The sequence below is a fragment of the Corylus avellana genome, chromosome ca8 (genome assembly GCF_901000735.1).
Source record: "Corylus avellana chromosome ca8, CavTom2PMs-1.0".
Classification (NCBI taxonomy): domain Eukaryota; kingdom Viridiplantae; phylum Streptophyta; class Magnoliopsida; order Fagales; family Betulaceae; genus Corylus; species Corylus avellana.
In genome coordinates this window covers 24,536,396-24,560,001 of record NC_081548.1, presented here as the reverse complement: position 1 = coordinate 24,560,001, position 23,606 = coordinate 24,536,396, and the positions used below count along the sequence as shown (strand labels likewise).

Below are 23,606 nucleotides of genomic sequence, written 5' to 3'. Positions count from 1 at the left end.
GTGCCCGTGCTCGTGCGTGCCATCTCATAATTCTCTTCCCAAAAGCTACACGACTGACGTCCCTCTCGTAGCTACCTATTTCGGAAACCACCCCTTGTCGTTGTCGCCGTGTCCTTTTTCTTTGGTTTCAAAAATTTCCAGTGCCCTCCAGGGGCCGCGGCACTGAGAATGAGAGATACTCTCTCTCGAATAATCACATTTTGATCGGATCAGAGTCGATCAGAATCCTCTAGAATTTCTTGCGCAGCGCGAAGAAGGCACGGTGTTGAGCGCGGAGCTCCACCGCCAACAATTACAAGCAGCAGTGAGGACCGGAGAGAATGGCTGTCCAGAGGCGGCGCCACCACTATTACCACCGGCTCCGGCGACTTTTACCTTTTATATCGGCCGTTTCCGGCGCTCTTCTCATCCTCTTTGCTCTCCTCTCGTTTCTTGCTCCTTCGCCCGTAGACTCCGATCAAATCCGCCACCGCCATTCTGTACTCTCTCTCTCTCTCTCACACACGCACGCTTTTTTTTTCTTTTTTTTTTTTTTTCTATATATGCATTTCTATATCAATAATCTGTGATTGATTTTGTGAGGGATTTGTGTGCAGCTTAAGGTTGCCGAGGACGATGCGGCTGGAGTTTCGGCGTTTCGTGTTCCGGTTAGGGTTTTTTGGATTCTGAGAGAGACTTTGTTTTCTTAGATTTTCGGGATCTCTTTGTTCGTTACTCACTGTGATTTCTTGAATTTCGAGGACTAGAGCGGTGGTGGGAGATCGGGTCGCGATCTCTGGAATTCCAGGAATTCCAAGTTCTACTATGGATGTAGCAATGCCAGCAACAAGTTTCAAAGTGCGTATAACTTCGCTTTTTGTGTGTTAAAAACATGTGCAATTTGGGAATCTTCTCTTGGTTTAATAGCTAGGGTTTTGGACCTGATTAATACAATCATAGCATGCTGCTATTAACTAGTTAGTTTTGTTTGTAATTTTTTGTTTCCGATTGAGTCTTGGAGAATGCAATAGTATGATTTAAAACTTCTTTTGAAAAAATTTCAGAAGCTGAAGCTGTAACGCATCTTAATCGATACTTGGCCATAGCAACCAGTGGAGGCTTGAATCAACAAAGAACTGGGGTAATTTTCTGGACTTGTATCTTTTACAGTAGTGGAAGAAAAGTTTTCGTAACAATTTGCGTCTGTTGGAATGAATGTTTGCAGGGAACAAGACTTTTATGAAAACTGAAAACTTATACTAGCACTCAGCAAAGTTGAACATATGTAAATTTGTTTTGAGTTGTTTATTGCTGGAAGCAAGCATGCGAGCCTTAGCCTTAAATAGCACTGGAAAATAAAATGAAATTATTGGAAGATTACTGGCCGTTTAGCAAGCAAATAATGCCTAAACCCAACAGACTTATATGAATTAAGATTTGTGATACATATATACAGAAGAGGCCTATAGCATACTCTATACTGTTTTACTGAAGAAATAGGGGAATGCCTCACATGTTTTGCTGCTCCAGCCACAGCTGATGGAGACACTAACACCAGTCTCAAGCTATATTTAGAAAACCTGATTTCAACTGCCTGTTACCAGTGAGGTTCTCTTAATACCGCAGATTCCCCTGCCCTGTTTTACCATATTAAAGCATTAGTAGTGCAAGAGTCACTTTGAACACTTGAGAGATACATAAATTATGAGAAACTAAAAAATTCATATTAAAAAAAATATTGGCGTTGGGTCCTAGTCTCAAATTTCAATGAATTCCACTTGGAATAGTTGGGACATAAGGGTGTGCAATACTTTCTATGTAAGGGTGGTCATCCCACATCGCTAAGAAAAGATTCATGAATTATACTTGGGATTCAATGATTTCTGCCCAAGGTGGTCTTTGCATGTGGGGGAGTGATGTGCTTAGAATAAGGCTCTTAAAATAATGCCAAGTGGCTTTATTCGAAAAACTAGTTTGGTAGATTTTGGGGCTGAAAGATGCTTGTATGTGTGTGAGTTGAATATGAGTTGAGGGTTGTTTATTGTTTGAGCGTGAATGCACCATTAGTGTACTGGGGTTCTGAGATTGTGAGTGTCACATTTTCGAATTTAGATTGAGAGTTTGAGTTGGTTGTAATGGGAATTTAGTTCATTTGTATTTGTGAGATTTATTTGAGCTTTTTGCATGGAATTGGCTAACCACGTTGAATCTTGTTGTGTTGAGGATGTTTCTGTTTTATTGTCTATGTGTTGTGCTTCCACTAGTCCTAAATTCCTAATTGGTAGTGGAGCTTCTGCTGAAACAAGAGTCCCAAAGTACCTAATATTTGCCTTTTCAAGATGCAATTTGAAGATGTAAATAAGGTGTTTTGGATGCTGTTAATTCAAGCAATTGATGTTGGGTTAATCCTTTCTGAATTTTTTTTGGTGCCTCATCTTGGTGCAAATTACTTTGCCGCAAATGTTTTACTTTATTCAGTGGCATCCTTGTTTTGCTTTATTCATTTTTTTTTCCTAGTTTTTTTTTTTTTAGACTTTTTTTTTTTTTTTTTTCAATACGAGGTTTCTAGGGTTGTGCCTCTCAGCACTTTTCTAATGAGATTAAATTACTGATCAAAAGAAAGGATTATAGTGAAGCAGGTTGGTTTGCTTAGTCAAAAATCAAATACTTTGTGATGATATAGGTTGACTTGAACAAGCAAACTGATGTTTTGTTTCTGTGCCACTTCTTGATTATGAGTTGAATCATTTGTTTATTCTTGTTACCAAGCTTAGTAGACCTACCATTTGACAGATTACAGATGCTGTTGTTGCTGCCCGTATATTAAATGCTACTCTTGTTGTTCCGAAGCTGGACCAAAAGTCTTTCTGGAAAGATTCTAGGTTAGTAATGGAATGATTATATCTGGTCTGCTACTTCTATTTGTAATTTGTAAATAAGAAAGAAACATTTATTCTCATTCAATCCTTACATAGTAAGATAACAAATTTGTCACATTGTCTGTGCAGTACCTTTTCAGAGATCTTTGATGTTGATTGGTTTATATCCTTTCTGTCAAAAGATGTTAAAATTATAAAGAATCTCCCAAGGAAGGGAGGGAAAACGTTGACTCCGTACACCATGCGTGTTCCAAGGAAGTGTAGTGAAAGATGTTATCAAAATCGTGTATTACCTGTTCTCTTGAAAAGGCATGTAAGTTTTCATTTCTCTAGCTCTTCTGATTGCCTGTATTTTTATCCCTCCCCCTCCTTTCTTTCATTTTTTTATTTATTTATTTTTTTTTTTTTTTTTTTTTTGAAGGGGGGGAAGGGGGGGCGGGAGTTAGAAAACCGTCTTTTGAATTGTGAAATTATGCTTTTGCTTTTCTTAATTTTGTCTATTATCCTCTTTTGAATTGTAGAATTAGTTCATTATCTAATGGACAAAAAATTTCACTAGCCCATTTAGATAAGAGGACTCCAACTTTGGATTAACATTTTAGAGTGGGTTTTAGTAAACCAAAAAGGATACCATTTTTCTTTTTAAGGAATGTGTGTAAAATATCACCTGCTAAGCACCCAAAGAAAAAAAGGGGTTAAAAACGAATATTATCAGCCTATGAATCTATTGGATCGGTAATATTTGTTCACGTATATGCATGTATCAAACTGCATCTCAATCTCTTTGGTTTACACAATTATTTAAATGTTTTATTTCTTAATTTGTGAAGTTTTATTTTGCAATTGGACATGCTCAGAAAACATCCTTGCTTTGACCTTTCCCCACTGTTGCTTTTTGTATGGTGTGGACTCTTATATTCTACCTTGAATATGTATCTGACTATTCCAGGAAAGGACACTCACTAGTCTTTATTCTGTTACAGGCTGTTCAGCTTACCAAGTTTGATTACAGACTAGCAAACAAGTTGGACACAGATTTGCAAAAGTTGAGATGTAGAGTTAACTACCATGCCTTAAGATTTACTGATCCAATACTTGATATGGGTAAAAAATTGGTCCATCGAATGAGAAGGAAAGGCAAGCATTATATTGCATTGCACCTGAGGTAGTCTAATTGTCTTTACTAATGGTTTAATTAGAGAAATGATTTGAAATCAATGTTATCTTGCCTTGTTCTCATATATTTCTTGCACCATTTTATTGAGCCCATTGTGCAAGCGTGGTTTGAAGCTTTGTTCAAACTTTCACGTTAATGGTCACCACCTGATGATGAAGTAGATTGTCATTTGCACAAACACGCACACAGATTCTTCTACATATGTTTGCACACAGATATATGCATATTGTAACACACAAACGTGCTCAAATATGCAAAATATTGACAAATATGTACTTCAAGGCTTACTCATCAATTTCCTTTAAAATTGGATTATAAAAACACCATAAAATGAGTGTATGATTTGAATTGTGATGATATGGAGCGATGTGGAATTCTAGAAGCAGGCAATCACCCAGTTTCTGGATTGATTGTAATGGCCTTGTCTGCTTTTTGTGGAGAACAAATGCCATTGCATAATTTGCATTATAATGGGCAAGCAATGTGTTTTACATTGTGAGAGTTTTTTATGCAACCAGATCTTTCTTGTTACAGGTTTGAACCTGATATGCTTGCATTCTCGGGATGCTATTATGGTGGTGGAGAAAAGGAAAGGAAAGACCTGGCTGCAATACGAAGGAGGTGGAAAACTTTACATGTAAGGGTCAATTATTCTACTCTAGAATTTCTCCAATCTAAACCCAATCCTCCATGTCTTAGAGACACAAAATGAAAAACCTGAAAATCAATATGTATGTGGGGGTTAGTTGACCTGTAACATGAAATATGAACTTTAGACGGGGGTTATGCATGTGAAAAGTGAATCATAGATATTTGATTGAGGCCTTATGCATGATAGCAGCCTTTCCAATATAGGAAAATGTGTGCTTGCATATGTGTGTGTTTTAAAGATAAAAGATGATACAAAGATGACACTTCCCTACACGTTTCAGACCAGTTATACTGTGTGTATGTGTGTGTGTGAATTTGATTTACGCTCCTACTACATGGGTTTAACACTGATCCCGAGTTTTTGAGTTATGTCTGAGACCTTTTGGATTGACTTGCAGATTAGCAATCCTGACAAGGAAAGGAGGCATGGAAAATGCCCACTCACACCAGAAGAAGTAGGTCTGATGCTGAGAGCACTGGGATATGGCAGTGATGTCCATATTTATGTGGCATCTGGGGAAGTATATGGAGGGGAAGAGACATTAGCACCCCTGAAAGCACTGTTCCCAAATTTCTATTCAAAAGAGACTATAGCCACAAAGGAGGAGTTGGAACCATTTTCTTCATTTTCTTCTCGCATGGCTGCACTTGACTTCATAGTTTGTGATGAAAGTGATGTATTTGTTACGAACAACAATGGTAATATGGCTAAAATATTAGCTGGACGAAGGTATGCCTTGCTTATTTTCATTCCCCTCCCCTGCGGTTCTATTTCTTGTTTCATGTACCTGCTAACTTGCAAGCATTTCCCTTCTTGCAGGAGATATTTTGGACACAAACCTACCATTCGCCCAAATGCCAAAAAACTATATCGGTTATTCTTAAGCAAAAGCAACATGACTTGGGAAGCATTTGCCTCTAGAGTTCGTACTTTTCAGAGAGGTTTCATGGGGGAGCCAAATGAAGTGAGGCCAGGCAGGGGTGAGTTTCACGAGAACCCATCTACCTGCATATGTGAAGCTTCTGAGGCCAAGGCAAAGAAAGATTCAGGACCTAGAAAATTTGGCAAGGGTTCCGATGCCAATAAAAAAGATGTTGTAATTGATGATCAAAATGTTGATGAAGAGCCAGAATGGTCTGAGGACTATGGCGAAGATCAGAATGAGCTCTCCGAGAGAGGTATCTTCAATGGAACTGGTTTGGATTATGATGGAGCAATCTCCGAAGATCCCGAGTTGGAAGAGATGCTTTCAGACTAACAAGGCTGTTCGTAACCGATTCTTTCGTAAATTTTAATTGCCTTCCTTGCATCCTTTTCAACAATTTGCATCAATGTAGGGTCTTCCTGTATATAGAATCATTGCAAAAGAGAAAAGTGCTAGCCCACCGTTGTGAACAACGCCACAATGTTGGGTTCCTGACAATGAGCTGTTAAATAAAATTTTACTGTCAGAAACATCACCCTACACTGAAAGTCGTGGGATTGAATGGATCTCAACTGTTGAAGATGGAGACATATGTGACCTTTTAGTCTATGCGGTGAAAGCTCAGCAAGGGGGTATGAGGAAGATTTCAGAGATGGGCGAATTGGTGCCGGAACCAAGACCCAAATATTGGATTGGACTGCTCATTACTTTTACCAAGAAATCTTTGGTTATGCATCTCTTTTCGCACCAAAAAACAAATAGTTGGTGTAATTTTGCGGTTTTTTTTTTTTTTTGGTCTTACATCTTTTCAGGTCCTGGAAATTCATCATCTCGCAAGGTTGTTGATTTCTTGTAATCAACTGATTTATGTTAGACATGTTCGAAGATAGCAACAATGATAGATGGCGGCTGTAAACTAATTGGAAAATTACCTTTCGAGTATTTTTAGAAGAGATTATCAGGGTTTACAGTTCAATACATTTGACAAATGTTGTGAAGTTGATTTTCTTGCGGTAACTTTTTTCATCTAGCGCTCAAATTGATTTTATATTTAACCATTAATGATCTGACTTAACATGAATGTATTTTTAAAGCTTGTAATTCTTACATGCATTTTTAAAAGAATATGTAAATATTACATACTCAAAAAACACGTGATGTTACATCTAATAGCATAAAGAATGCTACTTCATTTAAATTTTTTGACTGGCGTGTTAAGATATTTAACTTGTATTGTTAAATACAACATTACATCTCGACCATAAAAGGACTTCTCTTAGTTTTCCCCAAGTAATGCAAAAGAGAGGACAAGAACAAAGTAAGAACACTTCGGGTCTTGGGGCACTGCTTAAGGGGCATAGCAGCGGCCAGATACTGCTAACAATACGTATTATTCTTACCAAGACATGATCACAAGTAAATAATATACAAAACGTAATCGGCGTCTGAAATGGAAGACATGGAAGCATTAACAATCAAAAGAATGAATTAATTGACAGGGGTAACTCGCAATATTCTGTTACAAGAGTTTCAAACAATATAATTGGACTTGAATCAATAACCCACCTACCTAAAGTCTCAGCCCAAAAATCGGCCCTTCATTGTGAAGGAGGCAATTCTTCTGATGAGTCATCATCAGGTGGAGGTGGTGGAGATGACCCAAAGTCAAGATTTGGGTAGACACCAGGTGGCCTCTCCCGAGGGTTAATTGAAAGCAACTGGTTCGAGTCACCCACGACATCCGCCCAACCATAATGAGGTTCAGCCCTTCATCAAAAGCGAAAGTTCATCAAATTTAAATTTCACAAAAACCCATCTTACCTACTTCTAAGAAGATAACTATCTCACTTTTCCACGTTAGCAAAGTGTGATTTTTAACATAAATAATGCTATACACCACACTCTGCTGATATGGCAAAATCAATCTGCAATTGAATTTTTTTTTTTTTTTTTCACATAGTAAAGTGGGATAAAAGTACGATGCGTAGCATTTCTCTTCTAGCATTACTCTAATGTATATACAGCCAACTTTGACAGTTGATAAGTAATCTTCTTACTCATAATAGGTTTCCTCGTCCACAACAATATCCCAGCTTTCACCTGTTGTGCTCTTCCCGTATTTATGCACTTTGCTGGCACAGGAAAAATGCCATATTAGTATCCAATACGGTACGCAGAAATCAACCATCGACAAAGGACTTCCTACAACTCTAAAATTTATCTTCAGTACTAATACATGAATAGAGCTACACTTTTCAAAAATTTTCTTTTAAAGTTGGTTCTCAAATGGTTTCTCATCATCTCATGAGTTAGTGACATAAAATAATAAATCTCATGGGATGTTAACACATTATTTGGAAGACAACTTTTGGAGAAAAAAATTTGAAAAGTCTAGCATTTCTCACACAATGAAAGGTAGAAGAACTAAATATTTAACCATTAAATTCATATGAGGTTAAACTTGAAAATAATTTAAATACGGCTATATTAAAAGAACAAATCATTATAAAACGGCTAGCTATCATGAGAGAAGCTTTGCTGCATTCCTAAAGCGGTTTAAGAGAGAAATGTCCATACCCATTTCCGAAGTGTTCTTCCCCCCATGTTCTCGACCAACCTGAAAAAGAGGAAAAAAAAAAAACTGATGAATTCTTATGTACACCATAAAAATTAAGTTATACAAGTAAAACCAAACATGAACACCTCAATCACTGGACATGGAAACAATTTATTTACAAATCCTAGGCAACAGTAATTGAGGCCACTCCTTCAAACCATGAAAGAATCCTGACATTTAGTTTGTCATGTTTTCATAAGGTCAATCAGTTGAGTATATTATCATATCATGTTCATAAACATTAATCACAAAAAGAAGAAGAAAAGAATATGATTCATAACTTGAATTTCATTGCTGTAACTGTAGAAATGAAAACCGAAATGAGCAATGAGGCCCAGCTCATTAGGATAAATGACAAGCAATGCAACTCATGAGTCCTTTATATATATAAAATTTTAAAAAAAAAATGCCAAAACATAACTGTACAAGTAGGCTCTCTTCTTCTATAAATAAAGGTATTCTGGTGTAGACATTGGCATGAAAATTGGCAGTCACACAGGCGAGACGGTGCCTAGAGAGTGTTTCTGTGTAGGAACTAAAATTTTTATATCAAAATATTTCTCCACACGAACAATTAATCCATCAATAATACTCAAATTTAAGCACCCATGTCTTCTCCCAGAAAGTGAAAGGGTATAGTTTCAGAAGGCCTAAAAGATATGTCAAAATCCTTCCACTAGACATTTTTTTGTCAAAGATATTTCCAGGGCAACTCCGGTGGGTCTTAAGAAGAAGTTACTAGGAATAAAGATTAGTATATTATAAACTGCAAGAAAAAAAAGAAAACCTGTACAAATCAAGGAATCAACAGAAATCGATATTGGTTACTTTAAAGATTAATAGTACTTTTCACACTCATTTCATACCGGCTGATATGGTGTGTTTTAAGTGGTTTTCCTTTTGTCTTTTTAAGTGGCTGACATAAGAAGCTACTTAAAAAACGTCATGCCAACTGGTGTGAAAAGTAGCATTACCCTATTTTAAAAGAAAATCCAAAATAACATACAAAGAATTTCAAAGGATATGTTCGATGGCCCAAAACATTTAATGATAAATGTTTACCAGGCAGACATGATATGTAAAATAAACATTATCACTAAAGAATAAAAGGATTAGACATACGTTCACCACTGGGAGATACATGCCAGGTCTCCCCTTGCCGTGAACCTATGCCAGCAAAGAACTTCTCCTCCCACTTGTCTCCCCATTTGGTGCCAAGTTCAGTCTCAGCCCATTTATCTGTCCTGAGGAGGTTTACGAGAGAGAGAGAGAGAGAGAGAGAGAGAGGAGTCAACTGGGAGGCTCTAAAAGTATTAAATACATGAACAGACAAAGAAAAAGGCCAACATTGCGTGATTTGTCAATTCTTCCCAAAGCATGGTTTCAGATAAAGCAATGGAAAATAGTACTTAAATCCTCAATTATCCTCCCTTAAAATTTCTACACAAACCAAGGTCTTCATATCATTATTAGTGTGGTATATACCCGTAGTTCATATATCATTGAATGGGAGAGAAAATTATTTTTCTACAAATGTATGTTGCCTCCACATATCTATCACGATCAACTATGCCACATTTTTTTTTCTTTTGAAGCATGAAATTATGAAACTTTGGAACAGATTTTCTTTCTTTCTTTCTTCCCATCTGTTGCTTAGTTTCATAAATTAAAAAATAAATAAAATAAAATCTCATACGTAGTGATTACAGGCAAAATCTGAATTTTGACTTGCACACTCAAACTAATGAACGTACGAAATACACTAGCATCCATAGAAGAAGGCATTTGCACAAAGCACATTTATGTTCAAAGTGAAATCACAAAGGATGATTAAAGAAAACCATTTGAGAACAGATCCTCTTCCATCATAATGCTCTCCCCACTTCTCCCACCAGGACTGTTCATTCAGTCTACCATATTTATGTGCCCCTTTCTCAGTCCAGCCTTTAGCATCGTATTTCTCCCACCTGTATTCAGATTAGATGTATCATCAATCTATTATGAATATACAACACTTCGTTGTTGCTCACATGCATAACCAATGCACACAAGTATTGGGCATTGAAGTACATTAGCTTACCACTTCTCGTACCATCCAGCATTTTCAGTGCCAGATTTTGCTTGTTTCTGTGCACTCCTCTCTATCCTTGCTAAATTACTGCAATGTTGGAATCCAGAATTATTGACTTGTCATATCAATTGAAGTGGCACAAACAGGAAAGTGACTACATTTTTTAGTTCGCAAACTTTTTTTATATGGACAGGAAGACAACGATAAAGACCTCCATTCATCTTGTTGAAGATTTTCCTGCCATGTTTCCCACCATGAATCCCCTTCAGCATTTCTACCAGATTTCTCCACACCTGCAAGAAGATAGAACTTTGTGAATGCACATGTAATAAACACTCAGATTAATTAGCCAAAAGATTGAAAACAGGCAATGTACTGGGACAGTTTCTAGATTTAATTACACAAACAGTAATATAGTATGCTGGGAAGGGTTGCCATTGCATGTCCTCAGATAATAGATTAATTTGACATGGTAGTGCATAGTCCAGAAGCACGACTGGACAAAGAATCAATGGGATTGCTCAAGTCATTTAACTCAGTCAAATTATAGCATCTTATTAATATGCACACAAATGTCCAAAGTGATTGATAGGCACCATATTTCATACAAACAAGAAACGTGAAATGGACAATTGGATTCATACTTATATATTTCTAAAGCTTGAGATGCTTGGGCATGAATTACATAAGTCGTCCACATGTCAATCCCTTAATTACTGGAGACTACTTGTCCCAATCAAAATGACTAGAAATGTGGAAAATGAAAATGAACCAATAGGAATAGACAATTTTACTCGGATGGAGTCATAAACCAGTAAATCAATTTATATACAGATGTTGAAAGGTGCAAACTTTCCCTTCATCACTATCAGGCAGGAGCTCAATTTAAGTCAGATTGGTAAGCTATAATTTCAACAATATAACCCTTAGACAAAATTGTTCAAAACTTTTAGCTAGAATATCAAAAACTATCTAGATATCTCTATTGATCCATAGAAATAACCAATTGGGAAAGTAAAGATAGGGTCAGCAAGTACCTAGCTCTTTGTATCCAGTCCAGTCACTTTTCTCCCACCACTGTCAATGAGATCAATAAATCCAATTAAATGCATCCACCTGGGATGATACTTAATAGGGTTATAAAAAAAATGTCATCTGTTCATTGAAAGGCAGATGATTAATCATAGACTCTACAATTATAAAAAGTAATACATCACTCAATATAGACTCCAAAGTTATGGAATAATTTCAGAACAAAAAAAAGATGTTACAAGTATTTTCTCCAGGAACTCAAATGCATCTCGATATAAAAAACATAGATTACTAGTAGAAAAAGATGAAACTACTTGTTAATTAGCTCAACGGAGAGAGACATGTTCTGTATGCTAGTCATATTAATTTTTTTCAACTTTTTCAAAGCATCAGAACATGATAAACTATTCACATTAAATTTCAAATTCCATGTCCATTTAATGTGCTAGTAATACGAGTTGACATTAATTACTACTGTTTTCATGAATTTTGTTGTCCCTCCAAGACAACATCCATGCATTTCCAGATGCTAATATGACAATAGCTTGAAGCTATAGCACCCATAGGTTGTGACAAGGCTTTGACAATGATGATTTGATGGCCACGATAAAGCTAACTCATAGCTTTAACTTCACATTTTGTCATATCAATATTGGCACAATAACAGAAAGAAAATGTCATCCACCATTTACAGTTTCTGTGTCTGTTTGTGTCAGAATGTTACTTCAAAAAAAACTTCTCTTCAAATTTGTTTGGATGCAGTAATCACACAACACTCCAAAAAAGGCGTCACTTTAGCCTGCTTCTAGGGAAGTATTTTCCAATATAAATTTTATCCTCAAGGTAGAAAAAATCATCACTTTTCTCATAGCCACCCTTCTACTGCTACACATATGACCTACACCTAGAAATTCTTCTTGCAGATTAGATGATCATTACTTAAAAGGAATTTTTTTTTTTTTTTTTTTTCCATTTTCTCATTACTAAAAATACTCTGGAATGTGAAATAAACTTCAATTCATAAATTTTGAAACTTTTTCCCTCTTAACCATACAGAACCAACATCATTCCCTCCTTGCATAGAAATTTTTAAATCAGATTGCACCATGAGATTCCCAAAGAGCTTATGCACCCTTGAGAATCAACTGAAATAAATATGTACTATGGAATGGAAGACCTGCTCATATTCTCCCTCCTTATAAGTAGTTATTTACCTTTATAACCGGATTTAGTTGATATTAAACAACATAATTCAACAGTTACTTGTAAGGACAGAAACTTGCGAGGTAGCTTCAGCCATTGTGTGAATTGAACTTCCTCAATTGCTTATTAATTAATATATATGCATAACAATAATACATATATAAAAGAATTTGAAGAATGTGCCAGTAAAAATGAGTAGCAATTGTCATTGGCATGTAATATTCACAGAGAATTGCTTCCATTTAGCTTCACTCCAAGTGAACAATGCTATCATACATGAAATATCACATGATTGAACGATACTTATACCGTTTCTTTCCACTCTGAGGAACCATCATTTGATTGACCACCCATCCTTGTCCACCTACATCTGTATCCATTTTCGCCCAAGTCTTCCCCACTTTCTCGATACCAAGAACTCCCATCTTCATTTGTACCAGACTCATTAACATTCTCATTCAATAAGCTGATGCCCCACTCGTTCTCATTCGCAATCCCAGTGTCTACAATGAAGTGCCATCAATTGAAATGTTAGCATAGACGGAATTTCATCACAGGTTTTCTTAGTTATCTTCAATTGTTTGTTAAAGCAACTAACATCAAGATTACATCACAAACCAACATGACAATGACTGCATTCCAAATTTACCTCTTCTCGGAGGCGTGTCACGGGATTGCGGACCGGAATTTCTCGGGGTACAGCGAGGATAGAACTTCTTTTCTTGTTTCGAGATAAAGCGCGATCTGCACCAAAATCAAAATGCCAAAAAGAGCAACTTATACAAACTAATCGCCACCACAAGTAATCTTCGAAAAACAACCAAGACCTCGTTTGGCTAAACCAAGTACTTAAGCACCTAGTGAACAAGACTCACGCACACACACATATAGGCGAAGATTGGGACATACTGAGAAGAAGCGAAAGGCGTTGAAGGGGAGGCTTGGATTCGGGCTCTGTGAGGCCTTCTCTTGGGGTCGAACCGCCATTCCTCGCGCTTCTCCACGCGCTTGACCGGCCCGTTGGCTCTCCGGATCGGGACAACCGGGTCGGAGCAGCAGCAGCTGATCCGACACGGTCCTACGACCCGGTCACGCTCACGCACCCTCCTCCTCCACCACCACCGCTTCCTCACCTCCAATCCGAGACCATGCGCCCCCGGAAATCCATCTCCGACGACGATTCCCTGTCCTCCTCCTCCACCGAGCTTGAAATCGAACTGAGCCGCGAAGCCTCCGGAACTCGCCGCCATTATTTACGAAAATGCCATCCGGAAAAATATCAAAACCCTAAAGTAGAAACAGAAATCCCTCGTGTAAAACTGGAGAAAGTCACTCTGAGTGTTGTTGAACTCCAGAGAACGAAGGAGACCTGTGTTTTTCCCTTTTTAATTTTTCCCTCTTTAATATTAGGAATTTTGGGAAACAAAAATAAGCAACCAATGGGATTAGAGGAGAGAATTTCGGGGGAATCTTTGTGTTGGGGGCCTTGGGGCACCTGACGGTGAGGGAGGGACTGAGCTTTGAAGAGAGGAGAGATCAGATCGGAGAAGGTGCTTTGGAAAATGGCTGCGAATCCCGGGGATTTAATCATACACGTGAGCAGGAGGTGGGGCCAACACATTTTGTGATATGCCACGTGTCAAAATTTGCACCGTCACTTCTATTCTTTCTTGGTTGGATGGAACACACCAACAGCACAGCTGAGCCCCCCACCTTTTGTTTTATTTATTTATTTAAATATACGTCTAGAAATCAAATTACCAATAATTTTTTTTTTTTATATAATTTAATCTATTAAATTGATAGTGAGATGATGAAGAATTGTTGCATTTATACTTAATTTACATAGGCTGACCTGCTTTGTTTTAAGTAACTTTTTAAATTTATTTGTTTAATTACTAATATAAAAACTATTTAAAATACACTAGCATAATAGCATTACTCTTTTATGAAAGGGCAACGGCCTTGACCAATTAGTGTTTGAAATCTTTTGTTGTACAAAGTACTTGGGTTTGTTTATCCAGTTCCGTACTTTAATCAAACTCTATAAGTTCACATGATTTGTCAGCTAGGATTCAAATGATTTGTCAGCAAGGATATGTTCTGGTCCACAGGGCACATAAAGCTAAAACGTGATGCCCACAAAAATATTTGCTTCTGTTTCTCCATGATGGTTTTTCTTTTCTTTGGATAAATATAACTTTCTTCTTTTATTATTTACAATCTAATGAAATATACTAAAAAATTAAATTAACTTTAAACAGAAGATCAATTATATAGGAGGCAGTACACCAGCAGTTCCTGGATGATAACGTATAAATCAAGCAGATCTTCGAATCACCCCCCAAACACTCAGAGAATCTCCGGATTTTCTTAATGAAATCTTTGCTTGTGATCACGTGGCTGTGAGAAGATGCCCACGTGACAATACGACATATAAGCGGACTTTATCACTGTTGCGAAAGCAAAAGCTATGCAGTCTGCAACACCCTTACTGCGACCAGTGCCGCCTATTTCTCTTGCGTTCCACCACGTGCCGGCACCCTTGCAATGTGATGACATGGCAGGACACCTGTTGGCCATGCGCTTGTGGATGAGCTGAATCCGAAGACGCGGTTGGCCGACGTGTAAAAAGGTTCGGGGCAGGGGATACGTGGTGACCAAGAGTGCCACAAGTCAAAGTGAAAGAAGAATAAAGCGCGAGAATTTAGATTTGGATCGCTGCCATTGGACTAGGAAACACCCAACAGTTTCTGTGACTCATGTCTCTGCGTGTTTTGGATAAGCTTAATGTCACTTCATGAAACAAATTTTGCACTTGGGATTATGGGATAAGCTTAAGCTGGCATTGCGTCACCAATGTGAGCATCGGGGACTGTCATACACGTCGGATTCAGAAGCCTTTATAAACACATACTTTTCGTAATTTACTCGTGGATATACGTTTGTGGTAGTTTTGCAGAGGCTTCTTTATGAGGGAGACTAATGATAACCTTTGGCAATTGGCACCTGATGTTTTGTTTTAATGGGAGCAAATAGACTTCCAAATAATGATCATGCTTCAACTTTACGCTATCTTTGAGCAGCATAATAATTATCATGAAACACACAAACAAAATATCACATCATGTGAGAACAAGGCCCCACCTAGGGCTGTTTAAAAAACCAGTTGGGTTGACCACTCCGAACCTGACACCTTACGGCCAGTTTTACGCATAGTTCGGGTCAGTTTTTCTACCCCGAACCAACCTAGCCATGTTATGTATAATAAAGATATTTTATATATAATATATACTAAATATATATCATTTAAAAAAACTTAGCCTAGAGCCTCTTCTTTCTGTTTTCTTTCTTTATCTTTCTCTTCACATCTTCAAGATCTCCGGTTCTCCTTTTTTTGAATAGCAAAGAATCTTTAGCGCCACATTGCTATGCCTAGAAGCATGAGGGGAGCAAGCTCAAAGAACGATTTTCTTTGTAATGGGTTGGGCGGAAACCCCACGTATTGCTACTCACATTGGCCAATCAGGAGCCTGCCCCCTCTCTCTCTCTCTCCTCTCTCTCTCTAAATGTTTAATCCATAAATTTCAGGCTAGGGGAAGCCCGTCAATTCAGTGTACGCGAGTCAGTTTGATTCACATACTTGCTGAAGTAAAGAGGTCAAATGGATGAGATCATCTCAAAAGAGGCACGCCTAAGAATAATTACCATGCAGTAGTTGTTTTCATCGAACGCAAGAAATATACAAAAGATGCATGAAATAAACATGGAAATTCCATGAGAGCAGATGATGATGATGAAATCTGCCTTGAGATATGTATAAAAAGGATGTATGCAATGGAGTCATCTTTCACAATACTGCGTTGCCAAGGGGACACTTCTATTTATGCAGTGATCGCCAGTAGCTGCATAACATTGATCAGTACAAAAACACCCAAATCCAAAATTAGGTTCTGCTCCCTTCTGGCGTCTGTCTGTGAACATAAAGGGAGCACCGTGTAGCCCAGTTGTAGCAACCGGCAATGTATGTCGAGCTTCATTTTTTTGAGAGAAAAGGCTTAACTGCTTCTACAACTACCTGTTTTGAATGAAAAGAAAAGAGTCAAATTCGTGAGATAAGGAGAAATGTCAAATGGGTGTCTATATTAATTTACCCAGCGACATAAATGCATGTTCACAACCTTGCTAACAGAAAATCCAAATGAAGCAAATGAAGTCCCAGATGAAGCACATAAGAGAATGCTTCTGGAAGCCATGCATGACAAAAAACTCGGCAGCATTAAACCTTATGCTCACATTATGACAATGAGAAATAGGACAAAACCAATCGATGAGTTGTCCCAGCAATGGAGATGTAACACATACCCCAATCAACAATAAGGTGTATCAGGCCATGCAGCAAAACTAAGTTTTTATTTTTAATTTTTTTCCCCTAGAGAATTAATTAGCACTTCCTACTGCTTTATGTAGTAGATCACTAGTGTTCTCACCCTCCCATCATAGGATAACGATGCAAAGATCCAAGGTTCACGGGTGCTCCAAGCAAGGCCTTTAAATCAAGTGTAAAAAAAAAAGTCAGCTTTAGTAAAACGATAAAAAGCATAGAAAAACCAGAGGGTTGTAGTAATTACCATAAACACTGTCTTCGTAGTCACTGTATGAATGAAGTAATGGATCCACCCGCCGAGTTGGTGAATCAACCAGGCTGCCAAAAACAAAACATAGATGAAAATTATCGGCAGAAATCAAAGGATGAAATAAGCCAAAAGAATATATTTAAACGCCCAAGACAAGAAAAGGACCTTTCAGATGTAAACTCATCACTGCCAGATGGAGAAGCCAACCACAAGTTGACAGTTGAGTCTGTACCAGCACTCTGCAAAAGGTTCCATTTTATCAGAGAAATAATACAGTGAGTCAGTCAGTCATCAGATATTTAGTGAAATAATGGTCTTACAATATTTTGAAGGCATATACAGTGCAGATGAGGTGATGCTATGGTACCACTTAGATCTAAGACCTTAACAAGATGAATGTAAATGTATGCTATAATATCCATTCTGGACTTCAAAAAAAGCCTTGAATATATGTATAAATGTATGCTCTAATATCCATTCCGGACTTCAAAAACAAAAGGCTTGAATATATGTATAAATGTATGCTATAATATCCATTCCGGACTTCAAAAAAAAAGGCTTGAATATATGTATAAATGTATGCTATAATATCCATTCCGGACTTCAAAAAAAAGGCTTGAATATATGTGTATATGTTTGTACACATGCACACGTGCACACACACACACACACACACATATATATATATATATATATATATATATATACGAGAGAGAGAGAGAGAGAGAGTACCAAAATCAGCCTGTCGTACTCAGGGTTACACTTGACAGCCCATGTCCTGGTGACATGTTTAAACAGGTTAGGGAGCTAAAAGGATGTGAAAATCTAAAATTCTTTTTTACAAAGGATACAGCCAATCAAAATCATTTAAAAGTGCACAAAGTTAATAACAGAAAACACTCAGATGCATGTATACAATAGGGTTCATCCAGCAAGAACACGGCTAACAACAAGCAAAAATGGGTCCGTTTGGTAAAAAAATTTAAAAAGCACTTTTTTGCTCTAAAAAGCTCAAAACTGTGTTTTGGGAGAAGCTTAAAAATAAGGTTTTTTTCTAAAAAGATCTTGTAAATTTTTTTCTATAGACAAAAGCTCTATTTCCCAACACAATCACAAACAGGCTTTAAATATATATACCAGTGTGTATGTCCCGGAAGTTCTTGGATGGGAACCTCTGGCTTTCTAAGATCCCATATGCAAATCCCAGATTCCTCTTCTGCAGTGACCTGCAATAAAGATAAAATATTAATTATGCTAAAAAAAATTAGAAGCAGTAAAGATATTTCTTATGCTATAAGAAGCAATGTGAAGAAATTATCCATGCACTGTAACATACAATGAAAGCATGTATACATGAGTGTAGACAGATACCCTCTAGCTGCCAATCTATACATCATTATCAACGAGAGAGTTAAGTATAATTTGAGACGAGTTATATTTTATAAGGAGTTAGAACACACACAAAGACGAGTATACTAAATGCAAAGTTAAATTCTTACAAATATATGCTTCTTCTTCGGGTTGTAATCAACATTGCGGACATGGGCACGCTCAATTGAATTTGTCTTCCTGCAATCAATAATCCAATCATTGGTCACCAATGAGCTTTGGTACTTTTACCATATGAAATTAGCAGTTCCATAAACACCTTTCCTCCCTTTATGCAAATCAAAAAGTTTTTCCAAATCATACTAACTAGTTGACAAAAAGAGAAAACCAAAATAAGAATACATTAGTGCACAATAGTTCTACTTGTTAACATTGTCAACCTACTCAGCAGAAAGAAGCAGTTTTCAGTAACAGGAAGAAAAAGAACCTGCTGCAGAACGAGTTATTAGTATTTAATTTTCAAGAGTCAATAGTATTAAGTGTTGCCCTAAATTATTTTGGGCAATTCAATAGTGGGCATTGCCGTGTTAGGTAAGTTAATAAATAGACGTGGCCCAAGGGTTTAGTTGGAGTCTATTTCAGCATACATTGTACTCCAATGGAGGCAAAGTTGATAGAATAAAAAAATGAAGGATATATTCTTCTCCCTTCCCCCTCTTCTTTCTCTCGCTTTCCCCTGCCTTTTTCTCTCTCTTCATCCTCTTTCTCTTTCCTCACTTCTCTCTTTGTAGCTTCTTCTATCTCTTCTTTTAGCTTTTTTTCTCCTCACTTTGCCCCAGTTTTGCCTTAATTTTGTTGTGTGAATTCATGACTATTTTGTTTCACATCAAAAACCATTAAGAAGGTAGGTCCTAGTTTCAAATGAAGACAATGGTTGGGTTGATAAGCTGTGAGACTATCTGACAACATACTTCAAACAAAAACTAACCTACATGCAAACTCTTTACATATGGGTGATAAACAATTATTAAAGCAACACAACAATAAAGTATGAAAGCATAACATACTTCATTGTCCGTAGATCCCAAAATTGGGTAGCAGAGTCACAAGTGACTGCAACAGCATTCACATCATGTGGATCCCATGCTCCTCCAGATAACTTATGCAGCATACCAACAGACTCTTGTGATTGTACCTAGATATTGCAACAAGAACTAAATGAGAATCAACACAAGAATTTAAAGAGTTAAAAGTTACACTACACAATTACTCCACGCAACTACAGTTTCATGGATTGAAAAACAGGCTAAAGATAATTTCAAAAGAGAAAATAGAACTCCATTTCTATCCTACCACGTGCGATTTTATGTGGACTTAAGGTTGCCAAATATAGATTAAGTAGTGCCACAGGCTCTATTTAACATGACAGACCAGCCATGGGCATCAGTGAGGTTGATGGAAGGCTTAATTTGAATGATTTAGGGCATGTTTGGTACAATGGAATAGAATTAGGAATGGAATAGTTATTTCATAGGAATAGCTATTCCGTTATTTGTTTGTGCCATAAAATGGAATAGTTATTTCATAGGAATAGCTATTCCGTTATTTGGTTGTGCCATAAAATAGTTGTTCCTCTGATATGAGAAATAACCCTTCCTCCAAAAAAGGTAGAGAATAGGTATTCCCCCAGGAATGGAATAACTTTAAGAATCATATCCCCAAAATATCATTCGTTTTTTTTTTTTGGGCACCCAAAATAAAACCATTTGGGGGTGGTCGGCCTCCCGAACAGAACCTACGGGGGTGGCAGCGACCACCCTCAAGCAATGGGGGAGTCAATAAATACGAATGGTTTTTTTAGGGATATTATTTTTATAAGCAAGGGTATTTAAGGAAATTTAGTTGACAACCAAGTTCATTCCAGTTATGAAATTTGGTCATTCTTGTGTTGCCACCAAACAAATGAATAGGAATGGTCATTCCATTTCAGCTTCTTGCATTCCTGGTAATACTCATTATCATTCCTATATTCCTGGTAATACTCATTATCATTCCTAGGTAATTATCATTCTAGTATACCAAACGTACCCTTAAACGATTCAAGAGCTTGATTGCTACCTTTTAAACTCTGGGGACTAAATTGGAACTTCTTGCAAATTTCAAGGACGAAAATAGCTATTTGCCCTAAATCTAATTCCTTCAGTAGAGCGACAGGAAACTAAGTCGGGTATTACTTTTACCACAATCATAATCAATGGACATGGGATCACTCCACAAATTTCATTATGAACTATACCTGGGCTACTTTTTTTGAACAATCAAAGCTCCACAAGAAAAGAGTTTCCTCATCAATGCTGATCAGCTTATCATGCCTTCCAGAGGGCCACCAAAGAACGCTGTTCAAAGGTGTATATATACAGGGCAAGTGAGCTGATGAATCACATGTAAGGATCAAAGTACTTCAAAGCCTTAAAAACAAACAAACAAAAAAAATTAAATAAAATTAGTCATTCTAATAAGAAAAATAAATTTAACTAGAAAAAAAAATATTGCACCATAACACCACACCATCGCCACAAGAGTGACCCAGATAGCGCTGAAAAGCTACTTAATCCCAAAAGCAAAAGATAGAGAAATTGTATCTACCTTATAAGTTTAGATACATGATTTCAAATCATCATTTTAAGCATTGAACACAAACATTTAAAAATTATGTAGTATCATATTATTTAGAAGATGCTTTTCCATTTATTTCAGCAACTTTAACAAAATGCAGAGTTCCAAATCATATGCCACATGACATGATAAAGAAAAGAGGAAGGAAAAAAAACAGATAAACATGTTCTTCACAATGCATATTTAGAGAGCGTGTATCCTAGAGCAAAGAAATGTGAGACCAGGATAAACAAACTCACCACTTAATCTTACCAACATGTGCATCAAGTGAGGTAATCCGCTCCAACTGAGGGGAATTTAGCTCGCCATATAACTCAGGGATCTGCCATATTGCTGCGCCATACGATTCACCTTCAAGACCATCAAACAAAATCAAAACAATTCAGTTCCCTTGATTTCAGTGACACATGAGAGAGACGGTGGGAGGGTGGAGACAAGAAATTGGCACTCAATCCATATACATAGTAGCCTCACGTATGGTTCAACTAAAACAGTAAAGAAAATAAATAAACGGAAATTTCACTATCTAATGCCTAGCATTTCCCCTCTGAGGTATAGAATGATCAAAATCAGAGAACCGCTCGGCCAATCCGTACCTCAATCTCAGTATAATATTTGAAGTACTACACCTACCAGCAAGCAATTCAAAGTTCCCAGTAGAACCGCGTGATATTATTTTACTCTATTTGCAATGTCTATGGGCCAATAAACTCCCAAACCTTAACTATATCCATATCACAAAGCAAAACCATGCTTGCAAGCATTCAAACACCGCGTAGTGTTTGAAATTACAAAGCAAAAGAAGAAATCAACAATCAGGAGCAATCAATCAATCAATTACCAGTAGAGTAGACAGTGGAGAAGATCCGCTGATCGAAGGGACAGGAAGCGATGTCCCAGATCTCGTTCGCGTGCGCGAACAAACCCTCGCATATGAGCTCGGTTCCACCTGATGAAAGCCGAATCAAATGCACCTGAAATAGTTCACTTCCATTAAATTAACAACCATCGAAAAAAAAAATTCCTATTATAAGGAAAAAAAAAATTGAATATATATTTTAGAAATTTGTGTAAATATAGACCTCGTTTTCTTCTTTGAGACTTTGAGTGCCAGTGATGAAGCTGGTGTGATCTGTGTCTGCTTTCACATCCGAAATGCATCGAGCCTAACCAACGAAGAAAGATTCAGAATCCTAATTTAGAACTCGAAAGGTTCGAGAGAAATTACAAGAAGAAGAAGAAGAAGAAAATCTGAAAGTTGAACAGGGATTTTTGAATTTGTTACCTGGTATTTCAGACCATATCCAATGCCTGATGATCCTCCTTGCATTGGCGTACCGCTTAGTTTCGGGATCTACAGGACGTGTTAGCAGTAGCTGATGCCGTAGAGTTTTCCCTATACGCCTGGGCGTGACCGGAAGCCAACGACAAGGCTAAATCGCCCGCGTGTTTTTTTTTTTTCTTTTTTTTTTGGGCTCTGTGATGGTCAGAATTATTAACGGTCAGGGGCCGGACTCGGGGCTCTCTTCGTTTTGATTTGGACCCCTATATCAGGCGGGTCGCACGTTGGATGAGACCCATCCAAACCCGGAAACCCTCTCTTGTCTCCTCCAAATGCTCCATATCACAACTTCTCGTCTTTTTAACAATTGCTTTCTCTTTTCTTTTTTTTCCTGGGAGAAACAATTGCTTGCTTGAGGGCTTTTAAAGATGCTATAATTTTAATTACAATTTTTTTTATCAATTAACATATTAGTTCATGAGGACTTACTATATTAGTCATTAAATAATTAAATTTGTCTACCGTTACAATATTGTCACTTAAGTTTGCAAAGAAGGTTTAATAAAAAGTTGTAGCATCCCAAACATTTTTTACTTGCTCTCTTTAATGAAATATAAATGAGAGAATAAATACGAGGAAGATTAATGTGTTTATTGTATATATGTTTATGCATAGTTTTGCACAATCAAATTGAATGATGGACATGCACTTGCAAAATAAATAGAAGCCGACTGGGAGACAGTCAGACAGACAACAAACGCCAGCATTATATACATATAAGTAGGATTATTGTGTTCATTGTATAAGTAAAGTAATAAACTAATAGCAAAGTGAGATAAAAGTGGCACCTCTATTCATTCTTAGTGGAAAGACGTGGTTTATTTGGGTTTAAAGGAGCTGAATAATATTAGTTTGAAGGCCAATTTGTGTAAAATTTATTGGGGGTGCTGTGGTTTACAATTTATGGTGGCAAAGAAATATCATTCGGCATGATTCTTCTCTTCAGGGTGAAGAAAAGCTCTTGCAAGTGTAGAATTAAAGGCAAAGGTAAAGACCCTCCTTAGTATTTGTAATTTTTTTTCTTTTTGTGATTCTGCAGCTTTTGTTTTGTTTTCCCTTTCCCCGTTTCCCCTCCTGGCGTGCATTA

At 37.2% G+C, this 23,606-nt stretch overlaps 3 protein-coding genes across 4 annotated transcripts; 1 reads left to right on the top strand and 2 right to left on the bottom strand.

Moving 5' to 3' along the window:
* On the top strand, positions 1–6,610 carry LOC132190306 (O-fucosyltransferase 16). Its single transcript, XM_059605257.1, has 10 exons — positions 1–479; positions 597–647; positions 747–837; positions 1,044–1,120; positions 2,773–2,861; positions 2,988–3,171; positions 3,842–4,023; positions 4,570–4,672; positions 5,085–5,416; positions 5,507–6,610. Exons 1-10 carry the CDS (start codon positions 321–323, stop codon positions 5,943–5,945), a joined length of 1,707 nt encoding a protein of 568 aa, XP_059461240.1. The 5' UTR covers positions 1–320; the 3' UTR covers positions 5,946–6,610.
* Positions 6,611–7,080: 470 nt separating this feature from the next.
* LOC132189346 (protein EARLY STARVATION 1, chloroplastic) lies at positions 7,081–14,076 on the bottom strand. Of its 2 annotated transcripts, XM_059604053.1 has the most exons (11): positions 13,445–14,076; positions 13,185–13,279; positions 12,845–13,038; positions 11,338–11,377; positions 10,512–10,593; positions 10,310–10,387; positions 10,071–10,196; positions 9,352–9,473; positions 8,190–8,229; positions 7,670–7,744; positions 7,081–7,379 (listed from the first exon to the last, which is right to left on the bottom strand). In XM_059604053.1, exons 1-11 carry the CDS (start codon positions 13,783–13,785, stop codon positions 7,211–7,213), a joined length of 1,362 nt encoding a protein of 453 aa, XP_059460036.1. In that variant the 5' UTR covers positions 13,786–14,076; the 3' UTR covers positions 7,081–7,210. The 2 variants fall into 2 exon arrangements, 1 of the variants encoding a protein (XP_059460036.1); XR_009441040.1 differs by lacking the exon at positions 9,352–9,473 and having other exon boundaries at positions 7,288–7,379.
* A 2,133-nt stretch (positions 14,077–16,209) lies between these two features.
* On the bottom strand, positions 16,210–22,649 carry LOC132189200 (WD repeat-containing protein DWA2). The gene is made up of 13 exons (XM_059603804.1): positions 22,463–22,649; positions 22,260–22,343; positions 22,019–22,151; positions 21,417–21,528; positions 20,798–20,897; positions 19,569–19,696; positions 18,672–18,741; positions 18,310–18,398; positions 17,905–17,950; positions 17,338–17,411; positions 17,167–17,240; positions 17,026–17,084; positions 16,210–16,613 (listed from the first exon to the last, which is right to left on the bottom strand). Exons 1-13 carry the CDS (start codon positions 22,505–22,507, stop codon positions 16,572–16,574), a joined length of 1,056 nt encoding a protein of 351 aa, XP_059459787.1. The 5' UTR covers positions 22,508–22,649; the 3' UTR covers positions 16,210–16,571.
* Between the last annotated feature and the right edge of the window lie 957 nt (positions 22,650–23,606).